This window comes from Tursiops truncatus, chromosome 7 (genome assembly GCF_011762595.2).
Source record: "Tursiops truncatus isolate mTurTru1 chromosome 7, mTurTru1.mat.Y, whole genome shotgun sequence".
Taxonomy (NCBI): Eukaryota; Metazoa; Chordata; class Mammalia; order Artiodactyla; family Delphinidae; genus Tursiops; species Tursiops truncatus.
In genome coordinates this window covers 66,552,116-66,568,624 of record NC_047040.1, presented here as the reverse complement: position 1 = coordinate 66,568,624, position 16,509 = coordinate 66,552,116, and the positions used below count along the sequence as shown (strand labels likewise).

At 35.0% G+C, this 16,509-nt stretch overlaps 1 protein-coding gene across 8 annotated transcripts in view; it reads right to left on the bottom strand.

Annotated features, from left to right (window-relative positions):
* Positions 1-279: 279 nt before the first annotated feature.
* Positions 280-16,509, bottom strand: part of LOC101316873 (sodium channel protein type 3 subunit alpha) — a 110,178-nt gene continuing 93,948 nt past the window's right edge. For all 8 annotated transcript variants that reach the window (XM_073807623.1, XM_073807628.1, XM_073807622.1 and 5 more), the window contains 7 exons: positions 11,663-11,785; positions 8,749-9,021; positions 7,775-7,828; positions 6,809-6,946; positions 5,655-5,759; positions 4,033-4,303; positions 280-3,515 (listed from right to left, as the gene is read on the bottom strand). In XM_073807623.1, the coding sequence (XP_073663724.1) occupies positions 2,320-3,515; positions 4,033-4,303; positions 5,655-5,759; positions 6,809-6,946; positions 7,775-7,828; positions 8,749-9,021; positions 11,663-11,785 (2,160 nt within the window). In that variant the 3' untranslated portion in view covers positions 280-2,319. The remainder of the gene's footprint in view (positions 3,516-4,032; positions 4,304-5,654; positions 5,760-6,808; positions 6,947-7,774; positions 7,829-8,748; positions 9,022-11,662; positions 11,786-16,509) is intronic.

The window sequence follows — 16,509 nt, the reverse complement described above, 5'->3', positions numbered from 1 at the left end:
TAATTGAAATGGATAACCATTATAGATGGCTACTATTATTGTTGTTGAACTTGAAAGTTGGAATATGTGAGCTTCATCTTTTGCACACAGAAAAGTTCACAAAAACTGCTTTTAATAGACTTTATTCTATAGTACTGCTTGGTGGATCATGCAGTAGGTTGTTATAAAATTCATGGGAACTTTTATGTATACAAATGTCAGATCAAGTACAGGTTTCATTAATTATATATGTTTTAAACTTCCAACAATAAAAAAAAACCCAGAAGCCAGGAAATTAAATACAATAAAAAATGAAATATTTATTCGTTTGGCTCAATAATGACATAGCTCACCATTCGTTTTAGTAATAGCAATTCCCTGCATGCAGTTCATCAATACACTACAAGTAAATAGTTGTGTAAAAGGAATTAACATTAATCTTTTAGTTTGTGCAAAAAACAAAAATTTATATCATGTTAGGTAATTGCACAGCTTAGCCACTATGTTCATGGCTAAAAGGGTCAGAGCCCAAGTTATATCTCTGATAGCTTTAGTGCAATAGGAATTAAAAAAATAAGACTAGTCTGCATAAGCAAATACTACAAAAGTTGAGTAAAAAAAAACCTTCCATGGATAAAGGGTTATATTGAGGCAACCATAGTTGGTAGAAAATGATCTAGGTTTCAATTTTTGACCAATGTTCTCCTACTGGAATGGTAGAAAATATAACAAAGAAATCCACAAAACACATTGTTTAACTTTTATTTTAAGAAATTATCCATTGAAAATTCTTATGGATTTAAAAGTTTGGAGTTGTGATTAAAAATAAAAAGAAAAAGCATAAAGTAAAATAAATTGGCATGTCATCAACCTGAAAATAATTTTCTTATGTACAAAATGCAACAAATAAAATTGATTATATTTTTACATTATTTATATTTAAACAAGTTTTAGACATATTTTAGCAAAATATGAAGTATAGGTTTTGACAGTAGGCAGTATGCAGTGTGTTTCCTTGAAATCTAGAGAGACACCATATGACACAAGTTGAATTAAAAATGCAAAAGGAAAGGTGCTTTTAAATAACTGCAAGCTATTCTGCTTGATGTACTAGACATAGAGCTGGTTAAATCACTCTACTACCAACATGTGACGACTTCTAACCAAGACTTGTGAAGAATGGATTGAGTAAAATAGAGCAGCATAGGTAATTAACATGCATTAGTGGTAGTCTTCAAACTATTTATGTTTAATGAATGGTGCAGGATACAACCCCGTTGGAAGCTCGTAAAAGACACATACACTGTGGTACATACTTGATTTAATAGAAGTTGTTTATCAGGATATATATATATATATATATATATATATATATATATATATTCCCAAACATGCCCCACAGGATAAAATAACTATTTACATAAAAGAGGGTGTGTTTAATTGACATAAAATGTCAGCTTTGCTGAGAGCAGAAGATGGCAAAGCAACACTGAATCAGAAGGTGGAACAACTATTCTAAAGCGATACTTTAGATATACTTTTCTAGAACAGATTTATTAGATTACTTTTTTTGGAAAGCATTTAACCAAAATTAAATATAGTGCTCTGGAACTTAGAATAAAATTTGCACTTGCTGAAACAGAATACTTTGCATAAAAATAATCCTTTAAAAATTAGAGGAGACTTTACAGGCACGTAACTGTTTAGATATAAACAAACATAGACTAAAACACTTTCAAAATTAAAGCCGTCTAGAAAACGGAAGTACCTGAAATTGTTATTAGATTTTTTCTTTCTGGTTTTGAGCAAGAACTTCATCTCTTGGACAAAACCCTTTGTCTGATTATTCGAGAAACTTGTGGAGTAGGAACACAGGGCTCTTATATACTTTTTTCTCAACTTAAATTTCATTTGCAAAAATAGTGACATAGTATTATGAATAAACTATGAAGTAGTGACTAGGGAAATCCACTAGAACAAATTTTGTAAAAATATTGCAGATATGGAAGTTAAAAATAGAGTGGATGCAAGTACTGTACTAAAAGTGTTTGGTGTAGTTACAATGATCACTTTGCACAACTATCCCTACAGTCTAGGTAGCCATTGAGTTTCTCCTCAGCAGTGTCAGCTGGTAATGAAAACAGCAACCTCTTGTCAGTGTTGATACCCTGACTCACAGAGTTATAGTGATGGAGAGGTCACTGTCTTGTTATAGGCACTGACCATGAGTATTTGTTAAAACAGTTTGGCATAGACCTCCTCTGGGAGTCCAGTTGACACATAAACTTTACCTTCTTAGGCTGTAAACAATTGATCACAAAGATAATTCTTTGTCTCTTTTTACTTTTGATTTTCCCTCACCTCTTTCCCTTTGCTTTCTTTTTCTGGTCTGTCTTTTCCAAACTTTTCTTTGTCTGGCTTTGTTACACTATCATAGGAAGGAGGAGAGGTGGTAGAGGAACTTCCATCTGTTTTTTCTGGGGTGGAGTTCCCATTTAATTTGTCAATAATCATATCGTCTTTTATAGGTAAATCAATCCTCCCTTTGATTGCCTCTTTGTTATACTCACTTAATACCGTCTTTAACCTTTGCCTTAAAAGATAACATCTGAAATTACGCTGAATGATAGCAGCAGATACCTCCTCTTGTTTGCGTTTCAAAGTGGTTGTAATGGGCTCATAGGAGACTTTGGAGGGGTTCGATGCCATGAACCGATCTTCCATTTGTATTCGAAGGGCATCCATCTCTCCACTTTCACCCAAAACACGCTTTGTAAAGGCAAATAAAATGTCGAGGCAGTGGATCCTGTCCCCATTGACCATGGGCAGATCCATGGCAATGAGCTGGACTTTGTTTGGTTTTGCTATGAGAAGAGGAGGATCCAGGGCAGCTGCAAAATCAGAGAGCTTGGAGAACTCTATGAACTGGGTGGCATCAGGATCAAACTTCTCCCAAACCTCATAGAACATCTCAAAGTCGTCCTCACTCAGGGGCTCTGCACTTTCTTCAGTAGCAACACTGAAGTTCTCCAGGATGACAGCGATGTACATGTTCACCACGACCAGAAATGATATGATGATGTAACTGACAAAAAAGAAAATCCCCACAGATGGGTTCCCACAATCTCCCTTAACTGAGCTGCCAGGGTGAATTGTGTCAGGGTCACAGTCAGGCGGTGCACTGTTGAGAATAGGTGCTAGCAATACATCCCAGCCACCAGAGGTGGTAATCTGGAACAGGCAGATCATGCTGTTGCCAAAAGTTTCAAAATTGAACATGTCATCAATTCCAGCTTCCTTTTTAACATAGGCGAAGTTGGACATCCCAAAGATGGCGTAGATGAACATGACTAGGAAGAGCAGGAGGCCGATGTTAAACAACGCAGGAAGGGACATCATCAAAGCAAAGAGCAGCGTGCGAATCCCCTTGGCCCCTTTGATCAGACGCAGGATTCGGCCAATCCTGGCAAGACGGATCACTCGGAACAGGGTAGGGGACACAAAATATTTCTCTATCAGCTCAGCCAGAAACATACCTATGGAACAATACAGAAAACAGCTAAACAGTGAGTATCTTATGCTTATATGAATGCTTTTTCTTTGCAAGGTTAATGAAAACAACAAATTTGTTACGCGTATAAACCTTTACTGTTTGGATCCACTTCCTAATATTACCAGTGAAAGATTATAGAGTTTTATTTAATAATTCTATAATGTCATAAACCAATATGGACTCTTGCAAAATCCCATAAGTTAAATAATCTCACATAGTGGTATGGCATTTTAAGATTATATACACCCAATTACTATGAATAGTTATCCTCGCATATGAAATGTGCCAACAGCAAACAAAGACTATTTCTGAAATCTTCAAATATATTGTTTTCTTTTTTTGAATAGTTAAATTCTTCAGTTAGTGGAAAATGAACAAGAGTGTTGAACTTTAGAGTTATACACATTATGATTCTCAGATCTAATTTCCATGTTACACAGGTGATAGGCTTTGGGGACTTTTCCAACAACTGCACTTCTCTGTAAATAAACCATTCTTACCTACAATGGAGAGAATCACCACCACAAAATCAAAGATGTTCCAGCCTATGGTGAAGTAGTAGTATCTGAGGGAGATAAGTTTCAGCACAAATTCTCCAGTGAACAGGATAATGAACACAAGGTTGATCCGGGACAAGACTAGAGTCATATATTTGCTCTGGTCATCAGTTTCTACCATCATGGTGACCATATTGAGGCAGATAAGGATCATGATGCTGATATCAAAAACTTGTCTGGTTACAAAATCAAAGACCATTCCTTGGTATTTGTTCTAGAAGGAGAGGAAGGAGAAGGTTAATATGCATATTTCATAAATATTGATCCATAAAATTGCAGATGAAGTCCTTTACGTATGGCCCATGGGATGTGCACCCTTCTCACATTACCGCAAACAAATTTGTTAAAAAAAGAGCAATAAATGAAGAATGTCATACGACAAAAACAAAATATAATTGTTTTATTTAGGTCCCATGGGAAGACAAAGCTGAATAAAACATAAATTGGTGGCAACTGGTTGATAATGTGCATGGGCTTTGCTTGATTTTAATAACTGATAATTTTTACAAAAAATAATGACAACTAATAATGAAGATTTACAAAGTAGGTTAATATAGACAGACTTTTAGATGGATGAATATGCCAATTCATTTATCAATGCTTTAGGGATTTTGAATTATAGCTTATTTCTGTCTGTCCATCCCTCAAAATATGTCAGTTGTTTTCTATTTAATTCTGCCTCTTCTAACTATAATATTTAAATGACATTCAGTAAAGTAGGTATATGCCCTTTTTTGTGCCCTCCCTTACATCATCCCTCTGCCCTGCTTCCCCTCCCCCCCCACCCCCCTCCTGCACCTACTCCAACTACTCTTAAAAATAATGCAAAGTGGAGTCATTTATAGGATTCATGAGACCTTGTCAAGTCCCAGTTCTGGCGATTACAGGCTTTGTGACTTTACGTACAGTATATACCTTCTTTGGGTCTCAGTTCCTTATTCCTTACCCATCTAAGAGGATAGGTGATTTAGAATACAGCTCTGTGAACATAGTCCGCCATCTTTATGACTTTCCACTATAATGAAGCTCTACAGAGTATGCATTCTGAATAAATCTTTTGTGTGTGGGTGTATTTGCTGAAACAAACTATTTTGATGATACACTTTTCCTTTCTAAAAACGTTAAAAATATTTTCTAGTCATAACAATGGAGAGAACAAATAGCATAGAGGGAGCCCATGGGTGTAGAATGGGAAGTCTGGAAAACTCCATCTACTTAAAAGGATAAGAGGGTGACATGTAACAAGATCAGAGGAGCTGGAACCAGGTGTGTTGTTGGCAGCAGTAGGTGGCAGCAGGAGCATGAACCTTGCTTTGGAAGCAGTTATTGGGAACCCTGACTTGGAGGTTTTCAACTGACAAACTAAAGAACATTGCCTCATTTTTAAGAACTTAGTAATTCTTACAGTGTAGTAGTTGCAAATTGTGTTACACAGTATGTACTTCACAATTAGGTCATATTATATATTGATGATATCACCTAATATGTTCTGATCCAGAGCACTGCCCAATTTCATCATATGGAAATAGGGCTTTGGAATGTTAAAGAAGATGAGTAATTCTTACTGCAGGCCGAGGTATGGGTTTCTGAGGTTTCTTGGACCCAAGTTTCTTCATTGCATTGTAATATTTTTTTTGTTCCTCTGTCATAAATATGTCTTGACCTCCAAAGTAAAGACATAGTATAAAACTGGTTACAATCCAACCTGTATTACAACAGTACTTTTACAAAAGTATTTCTGAGTCTCTCCTTTAATGCTTTTTTTTCAGTTTTTAAATGGATATTATCCTGCTTCATATAGATTTATCCTGCTTTTCCCTTTTATGTGAAATTCTGAGTACCTTAACATTATGTAAAACCCATAATCACATAAAACTCTGATTAGTACAGGATTCTAATTTGATTATATTACATTTAGAAGGAGGCTCAGGAGTCTCAAATATATTTTCATGAAAGAAAAAAAATCTTAGTCATTTCAGTGTTGACAATTTTACTTCTTTATTCAACACTTTTTGAGCACTTCCTGTGTCTTAGACAGTGCACCCAGTATCAGAACTACATAGATATATAAGACACAGTGTCTATATGCAAACAAACAAAAACAACCCAGTACTGCAGAGATAACAATAATCTGTTTCTGAATCTGTTCCGAGATTCAGAAACAGGCTTTGTATAGGGGAGTACTCTTAAGCTAGACCTTAAAGGATGATTAAGGGTTTGCTAGGCAAAGCACTTTAGGAAGAGAAAATATCCTATGTAAAGTCATGGAGGGAGAAGAGCATGCCTTGTTCAGAAAAGGGCAGAAAATCCATGTAGCTGTGTATGTAGCAAGTGATAGTGTTAATGGTGGGTACCTGAGGAGTAGGGAAGTGCATATAGAAAGTGTGGTGTGGAAGAAGATGAAGCAGGAAGACTGGGTGGAGATAATTCCTGAAAGGCTCTGTAAGCAAGGGTAAAGCATTGAGGCCCACTGGATGTTTTGAAGCAGTGGTCATATTTTTGAGTCAGAAAGACACTACAGCAGATCTGCAGAGGATGAATCTGGAGAGGAGCCACCAGTTAGAGGCTGGGCTCCTCTGCAGCTGAACTGACCACATAGTGAATGGAAGACAATTTAAAAATGATCTAACTCCGTCATGACTATGAGTGTCCTGGTTATTTGGATGTAAAACAGACAGAACCTCAGAATGGAGAAAGGTGAGAGCTGAGGAATACTTATCTTCTTTTTCTGTTGGTTGAAGTTATCTATGATGACACCAATGAATAGATTCAGAGTGAAGAATGACCCAAAGATGATAAAGATGACAAAGTATAAGTACATATACAGATTTTCTTCATATACAGGCTGAAGTTTAACCTAAATAATATTGAAAATATTAAATAATATTTAAAAACACAATAAATACTTGAGCTAAATTAAAAATTTGGTGAGTGTTGTTGCTTATTATAGAGTTATTTTTGCCTTGACCTGAGATACTGTTCTGCAAAAGCAATTCTTTTCTCAAGTTAGTATGACCTAATATAATGAAAATTTGTAATTTTACGATTGTTCTTAAATCTATTTTCCCATTGTGGCTTACCTGTACCTATTCTTTAGAGTAAGTAGCAGTGGTATAAACAAGGCAAACATTTTGAACCTGTTATTAGTCTTACTATAATTTTTTTTGCAATATTTTCTCCTTGGGTTTGTAAATGCTAGCTCTTGGAGATAAGGCTTTAATAACAGAACATCAAATTCTAAGAGGAAAATTCAGCATAAACAGATATGTTCTGAGGAACTATTTTTATTCCTATTTTCTAAATTGAGTTTCCCTGAAACTTGCTTGCTTTTATCATGATATTTTTGGAAGCTGCTTCACAGACTCTGGTTTATCATACTCTCCAGGGGTAGGGAGAGACAAATTACTTGCCCACTGAGCAGCTTTCCCAATCTTAAGAGTCTCATTTACTGGACCAATCTGATTCTTCTAATCCATGCAGTTAGATATCCTTTCATATTAGATCTATAATAGACATATGTTAACCAAAATATCATTTATATTGAAGTGAATTGGCTTAAAAAGAGAATTTATATATGCAGTTATAAATGTTCTGATTGCTTCTAATATAAAATTCTGGGCCTTTCAGTTAAATTATCACTATGGAAAAATCTAGTAGCTATAAATAGTATCTGAGTGAAACTTACATCTCGTGAATCAACAGCTGCATACATAATATCCATCCAGCCTTTAAATGTGGCCTGTAAACAACATATATTTGAATTCTGCATAAAAACCTAATCCAAGAATACGCATTTTAACATGAAAATATGATAGTGTTATTAAATATAACTTTTTGTACAATATTATGAAATATTCTACAAAGAGATTGAAATGGATTGAATGAAGAAATGAAATTGAAATAGAACAAGATTTTATTTCAAAACTGGAACTCTTTTTCTTTGTTTGTCTTGGAAGGTATTTTGTTTTTTTCTACACTAACATGTAACTAGGTGAAACTCTCATCTCAGTCTCAAATCCCTTTCAAAAGGTAAGCTCTATGATTCAAACCTCTTGTGTCTTTAAACACTCAACTGTTTTCATTAAATTCTTGATTAGTTAATATACTGTCAGTTAAGTCAAAATAATTAAATATTACACATTTTGAAACCCACTCCATAAGATTTGCATTTCCACACATAGTAGAACTATACTCCTTAGATCTTGGTACAATTATCTGTACATTAATCTGTACATTATCTGTATCTGTGTGTTAATTAATTAATACTTAGATTAATACATAGATTAATAATCTATACATTTAATTAATCACTACAATAGATACGTTATTATTTTAATACATATAATTGCTTCTTTGGCATTTATTGCTACAGAAAATTAAAAATGGTAATAGCACGATAACACTCAATAATAGAGTAAGAAAAGACAGGAAGCAGAAATATAAAATCACATTAAAACATATTAACAACTGAACACTGGGGAAAATACATTTTAAAATCACTGCAAAACATCTTCTTTAGTCAAGTCACGCTAATAGTACAGGTGTTATCATCAACTACTTTCGTGCTATGAGATATTAATCACTCAAAGAACATCAGAGAAATGATTTTACTTGAAACATTTTGAAAACGTATTCAAAACTCATACAGTAGGCACTTACCACTTGAAGCAATGCGAGATAGCCAGCGCCAACATTATCAAAGTTTACTTTCACATTTTTCCACCGAGCTTTCTTGCCAAGAGCCTGACAATCACTCAAATTGTTAACTTCACTAACTTCAAACATGTTACCAGTTGTCGTGTTTACACAGTGGTAGAACTTGCCAGCAAACAAATTCACACCCATGATGCTAAAGATCAGCCAGAAGATGAGACAAACCAACAGCACGTTCATGATAGAGGGAATTGCTCCAACAAGAGCATTCACAACCACCTAGAAGAGGAGATAAGGATAAGGCAGCTTACAAATTGTTAAAATGGAAACCATTTCTTCCATTATTTATTCAATATAAAATGGGTGTGAAACGAGTTAAATAAAAATCTAGGTGGACAAGTTTGTTTCTTCTGATATTTTCTAGGACATATTCGGTAGGGGAAAACAAACAGTGACACACTAAAGAGCTAAAGGATTTAAAGAAAGCAAAATATGCCAAAGTGTGAAAAGAAATAAACAAAAACCTGATATAGTAAGATGGAGTCAGAAAATGTTTGTATGCTGGGGAAAAAAAGAAAAAAAAAAGATGTATTAAATACCAACAAGAAATAATCATCATTCAACAATACATGTTAACTTTCAGGTGTGTTCATGAATGATTGATTGAAAACATGGTTAAACAAACCCATTACAAATAAAGTATTAATAATGCCTTAAATCTGTATCACCAGATCAAGTTAACTTTTGATGAAGTTGAAGAATGGTATAAGGAATTTACAAGGTCCTTTTTCCCCATATTGATAATTCCTAATTTTAAAAAAGTATATTAAATTAGGAAATGAGATGGAATTTATCTCTGGACATAAATTACTGAATGTATTCCCATTATTATTGATCCAAATCTCTTAAATGTTCACTTCAGGGCACATGTTACTTCACCAACCCAGGCCAACCTATTTCATGAAGGAGAAATTCAGTCATCTTTCCTCTAAATTCAGAAGAGATTAATGTGTATTTTCAAATCTCTAGTGATTTGTATCTTTTCTTATCTAATTAATCTAGCTCATACTGGGACTATTTTGTTAGGCACTTATATTAAATGAAACGATTGTTTTATTTTAAAATACTGAAACATTATTTTAGAAATCAACACCAAAGAATTAATATCAAAACCTGAAATCCAAAATTGTAAAAATTTCTTATGCTACTTGAATCTTATTTCATTTAGAAATTGTCATATATATTATACTGAAACCAGGTTGTCTTGGCTCTAAAATGTGTGTAAAATGACCTCCCACAAGTTCTCTTATCATCAAATAAATGCATGCCTTTTACCATATTTTATACCTAGAATGTTAATTCTGCCATATGACAAAATTAAAAATGCCAAACTAGAATAGTTTTCAGATTAGAGTAAACTTGGAAGTTTTCTATTTTGTTCAATTGCTGTCTCCCCTCAAAAATGGATTATTCGGGCTTCCCTTGTGGTGCAGTGATTGAGAGTCCGCCTGCCGATGCAGGGGACACAGGTTCGTGCCCCGGTCCGGGAAGATCCCACATGCCACGGAGCGGCTGGGCCCGTGAGCCATGGCCGCTGAGCCTGTGCGTCCGGAGCCTGTGCTCCACAATGGGAGAGGCCACAACAGTGAGAGGCCCACATACCGCAAAAAAAAAAAAAAGAATTATTCATATGAAACCATGCAGCCAGATGAAGGCTTAAATAATGTGAATGATGGTAAAAGATTGATGTGGAAAAAACTTGAAATTACATAATCATTTTTATTAACTTTATCTTGTCTTGTGACTTTATCAAGTAGCAATGAAAGAAACTTATAATGTAAAAGCAAGTATTTCTTTGCTTACAGTGCATCTGGAGAGTGGTTTCATTCTTCCTGGTGAGTGAATCTCAAAGTCAAAACTGAAGTGTTTTTATCACTTAAACAAACCACCTCCTAACATAAAAGCCCCATGGCATAGAAGAAATTCAGTATCCATGTGCATTTGCAAGCTGGATTAAACAAAGCTGGCCTTTGTGCTAAATAGTATTTTGAGGGGCGTGACAAGTAGATGTGTATATAAGTGTGTACTTTATGTTTAGATGCATAAAATATACACTAAGGAAGAGAGCTGGAGAGGAAAATACAAGTGCTAATGGAAAAAGTGAACCTCATTCAGAATGCTCACTTAAAAGGGAGATCTGTGAAACAAACCCCAGGGGTTGCCTTCAATACTTAGTTAATTATCCTAACCCCTACTTTGGTTGCTTAGGATATATAGATTTTGTCAGAGGCTACAATTTAGTGTTGTTTTCTTGTACAACAACTTTTATTACTGATATTAATTGAAGAAGTAGAGCACACAAAAACCATTCTATCTTTCATTCATTACTGGTAATTTTTTAGAAATCAAACTACCTACTGAGAGGAAGAAAAATCTCCTCCTAGGATGAATGTCAGTAGTAAATAATTATAAAATGCATAAGCAATGAAAAGAAATAAATGGCAACACATAGGTTTTACTTGTTGTGGAAATATCCTTGAACTGTCACCAGAAGACTTGGATTCTAGTTCTAGTTCTGCCACAAACAATTTTTGAGGGCCTATTTTAGTTTCAGGAGGCTAGGCTCAGTGATCCTTAGGATTTCTGCTTTGAAATTTTGTAATTCTATGAAATAAATATCAGAAGAGTATGGCAGCCCTCTGTATCTAAATCATTACCTACACTTAATTTTTTTCAACAACGCGTTTTATTTAATTAATTAATTTTTTGGCCGCGCTGTGTGGCATGTGGGATCCCATGTGACCAGGGATTGAACCTGTGCCCCCTGCGTTGGGACCTGGAGTCTTAACCACTGGACTGCCAGGGAAATCCTTACATTTAATTTTGACATGAATCATCAGAGAACCTGTATTTTTCTTACCCTCATGCCTTCAAACCGGGATAAAGCCCTCAGTGGTCTTAAAGCTCTTAATGTCCGTAGGGATTTGATGGCACCAAGTTCTGAGTAACCGAGAGCATTGGCTACCAAGCTAACCAAAGAAACCTAAAGAAGAAACAAATATCAATCAGTCCACCAAGAATATATCTATTCTTTAGTGCCGACCAAATAAAAATTCAGACATACCTTGGCAGCCTTCATATTCCACATAGTGCGATCATCTTACATTGCCAGCCTCATATCATATTATTGCTTTTCTTATCAGTGAAACTGGAGTCTTTGCCCATTTATATAAACATCTGTAAACCCGTCCAGTTAGATATTTTACCCATGGAGCCCTTTTCAACCTGTGCATACACCACTGATGATTTGGGATTTGATTCAAAAGCCATGTGCTCCACGGATCTGTGCTTAATATCATTGATTAGAAATCATGCTTTGCTTCCAAATTTATGTAATATCTTGGTTATGTGTATTGGAGGCATTGACCATGTAATAGAGTCAATACGTTAGATATCTTCTCTCCCCTTCCAGGTCACATTAACTTTTTATGGGCTGAGATGAAGCATTTTTCTTTTAACGTTCCTAATAATGTCTGGTTGAATATGTTTTAGTCAATATATGTTGGATAAATAAAAAAAGAATAAAATATAACCTGGAAAAACATTTTATCAGACCACATAGTTTCATAGTAATGAAAAATATTTTATCTAAACTACTGGACTTACAATTTAAAATATAGTACCTCTCATTCAGAATGATAATACATTTTTCTGATATTTACACAAATGCTAAATTTTACTTAAATATATGAAAGGTTAAAGAAGACATGTCTCTTTTGGGAGGAAGAGACTTTATTTGCTTTTATTTTCTTTCAATATAATAACATTTATTGAAAATTTACTATATGTTAGGTTCTGTTCTGAGTGTCTTACATGTATAAATCTCAAGAAGTAGGTACTATTACTTTTGCCTTTTCACCAGTGAGGAAGTTGAGTTTCCCCCACACTCCCCCCTTCAAAAAAAAAAAAAAGATGTACAGGTAGAAAGAGGTGAAGTTAGAATCCAAGTGATCTGACTTCAAAACCATATCTCAGCCTTTTTCCTCCATTATCAAAAATTCATCCTTAATCTGAACCACGGAACACAGAAAATGACTTGTATGATTATCTTCTCAATTCTTGCAAGGATTTTATATTACTAGTCCTCTTCTTGATGCATCGGAGAGAGGTTAATTTACTACATCCACTGGATGGCTTAAGGGTCATGGTGTAAAGGTGACACCAAAACCAGAACTGAGACTTTACAGGCAAATGGAGCCACTGTCCCTTCATTATTTAATTTAACATACATTTCGCAGAATTGAACAGAAAAATAAATGACTTGAATGTTAAACTTCACTAGTGGCAGTATAATTTATTGAGCTATTCATTTCTGTCTAGTGTTTGCTGCTACAGAAGAGTGGAAAGATGGGGAAAGTTATTATCAGAGAATGCACAGGCTTGTATATTCTGGGCTCATTTGCCTCCGGAAGCATTCACAGCTTTAAGTTTCTGGAGCTGCTTTCTGAAGACTTCCCTCATCTTCCCAACCAAGTCCTGAGACTTGGGCATTTAAAGGAAAGTGGCTGCAAATTTCTCAAGACCCTGATGTAAGGAAGCTCACGCTTTGAAAGGAAAAGAAAGGTAATGGTCAGAACCAGGAGGTTCTGGAAGAATAGCAAGTTTTGGGTTCAAATCTGAGAGGTACCACTTGCACACTGGGGCGGCTCTGTGTGTTGCTAGAGAAGCTGCATTTTAGTGAACTGCCCTCTTTTAATGGACTTCATGTCATTTTGTGTAGGACAAAAACTCATTGAGTTAAGTATTGTGAAAAACTTAATATGCTTTAAAGGCAATTTTGAAATAAATAATTTTAAAGATTTTCAACATACTTAAAATTGGAAGATGATGCCTTATGTTGGTAGGGTGCTTTAAAACTTACAGTGATCTTTTTCACTCATTATCTGTGTCTGAGAGTAGTCAAATGACTAGTCCAAGAAAAGGTAGCAAGGGGCAAGCACATAACTGGAATTTCTGTTTTCAAGTCCAGTGTGTTTCCCATCTCAGCAACTTTGTCCTTGACCTTTCAATACACAATGTTTTAATCTTAGTCTCTTATGCTAAACACAAAAGGCATTCTTCCTAATGTGTGCAAAGTGTAACAGAAACTCTTTGCCAAAAACTGAATTTTTAGTACAAATTTACATGATTCTAGATACCTTACTACCCAGAAAATATATGAAACCACAGGGGGTGGTTTAGTTGTCATCCACACCCTTCCACAGTCCTGTGGCAGTTGAGATTGAGAAGGAAGGGAATAATGCAGGAGGGAGTTGACGGTTCTGAAGAAGACCCTGGAAGTCCTGTGATTGTTTAATGAACTAAGTGATATGAATTTATTTCCCTTAAAATGGCTAAAGATAATTTTTTAAATTCAGTATAAGCAGTTAAAAGATTAAAACCATATGATCACCTCCATACATCGAGATGATACATTTCATTGCAAAGCCTTGCTTAATTTTTGATGGAGAAATTTAGAAGCATTCTCATTAAAACCAGAAATAAAAAAATATGTCCACTATCAACATTATTATTTAACACTTTCTGGAAAAAGAAATAAGAGCTATAACAATTAGAAAAGTGGAAGAAGCCATTATTTACATATATGTTATTTTTGACCTCAAAAAATCAGGGGAATAAAGTGAAAAACTATTGTAAACAATAATATAATTATTTTCGGTTGTAATATATTTTTTTCATATTAATTTTTTAAAGTTTATGTGTGTCTTTTGAAACTACACAAACTTTAAAATATTAACAAGGAAAAATAAAAGTATAAGAATAATCTAAAATATTGTTCCAAGAAGAAGAGCAATCAGAAAGGACAAATTCCACCTGATATTAAAGCTAATTATAGATCTACAATAATTAAAGCTGTCATATTAGTAGACAAAGAAGTGAATTAAACAAACCCAAATTAGACGCAAGGCATACTGGCATACCAAGATTTAGCACATAGAAAAGGGTAGCATTTTAAATGAGAGGTGAAAGAAACAACTAAAATGAGAAGCCATTTTGAGGAAGACAGAATTGGAGTCTCACCTCACACCTTACACCAAAATAAGTTCCAGACTGATCAAAAGTTCAAACATAAAAATGGATGAAGAAACAAAACTCAAACAGTAAAGCTGAGGGAAAAAGCATGACAAAATGTTTTAATAATCTTTAAAGCAAATGGTCTTCTAAGCATGAGAAAAACCAAAAAGGGAGAAAAAGGCTGATAAATTTGACTAAACCAATATGAAAACATTTTCACATGACAAAAAAAAAGCTCAAGAGACAAAAGCCCAAATCAGCAAAATAGTCATACCACATGTGACAAAATAGTAAATTTCCTTAATGTAAAAGGAGGTCCTACAAATCAGTAACAAAAAGGTCATTAACCAAATAGTATGACATACAAATTCCCTCTAAACTTTCATTTTAATATATTTGTTTGAACAACATATTTATTTATACTCCTTATTGAAATTTAACTCGAAGGAAAGCAAAAGAATACAAAGAGAATGCAAGAGACAAGAAGGAAGAGAGTTTTAAAAAAATTCTGGAGTTTGAAAAAATGAAGCACACCGGAATGATTACTTTCTCAGCAGAGCAAAAGCAGCAGCAGAAACCCAAGTTCCTGAAGAAGTAAGTCAAATTGTTCCAATGGACTCTGAAAATTTCTGGACATGGAGGCCCTGTGTTCTTCTAAAACAGGCGGTAATGGATGGCATTGAAAACAGAATCGATTCAAAGTCTCTGTATAGGGAAGCTGGACATTCTTGAGTCCCTTCACCCACCCTTCTCCAGCCCTGCCAGAGAGCAGAATGGAGTAATACTCCTTCACGACTTACAAAGTAAAATCTGTATTTGTTACAGAGGTCAGAACGTAGCAACAATAATCCACATTGTGGTTGGGTTTCCTTGTGAGACCACAAAAGCCTCTTTAATACATCATGCAATGGAGGGTTTTCCATTAATAGTACCATAGGGTTTAAATAGCATGTAGACTAACTCAGTATTTCCTAGAGAAGGGCACCTGGAGTTTCAGATTGCTAAGTGCATACCTCCTTCCTTCTACTCCAGAACAGTCGGCTAAGCAGCTTCTAAAATGGGGCTCAGGTGATGGTGAGGGAACAGGTACAAATCTTCCATGGAAGTGGTGGCAGAGGGCTCTTAACGAAGATGGGAGGTTGAGGATACTGGAGATGGCAGGGTTTGATCAGCTGGGATGGGTAACGTTTATAGTAGGAATAGAGTGAAGACCATCCAGTGTCTGAGAAGTGAAGAGCAGTTCGTATGCAATGTCAGTCAGGAATGAAAGTCCTTACACTTTTATGTAACGGAAGTCTGTAACTCAAGCCTGCCTCTTTGCTTTTGACATTCTCCTACTTTTATCTTAGGCTTTTATAGTTTATTTATTTGTCTATAACTTTTTACATGATTAGAAAATTCATAATGCTCACCAGACATGTAAAAGTGAGCATCTTGGTAATTATGGTATTTGTGGCAGAGGGAAACTGGAGATAATCTAAGTGCTCATTCCTGGGGAATGGATGAGTAAATTCTGGTGGTGCATCGCTGGGGACTGCACTGTGGCATGTAGACACCATGGGTTCCATAGGAATTTCATTGAAATATTGCAAACACCATTTTTAAATAAATGAGGACTTTGAATCAGGTGATTTCTAAGTTTACTTCCTTGCCTGGAATTCCATAATTCAGTAATTTCAAGATGATTAAAGC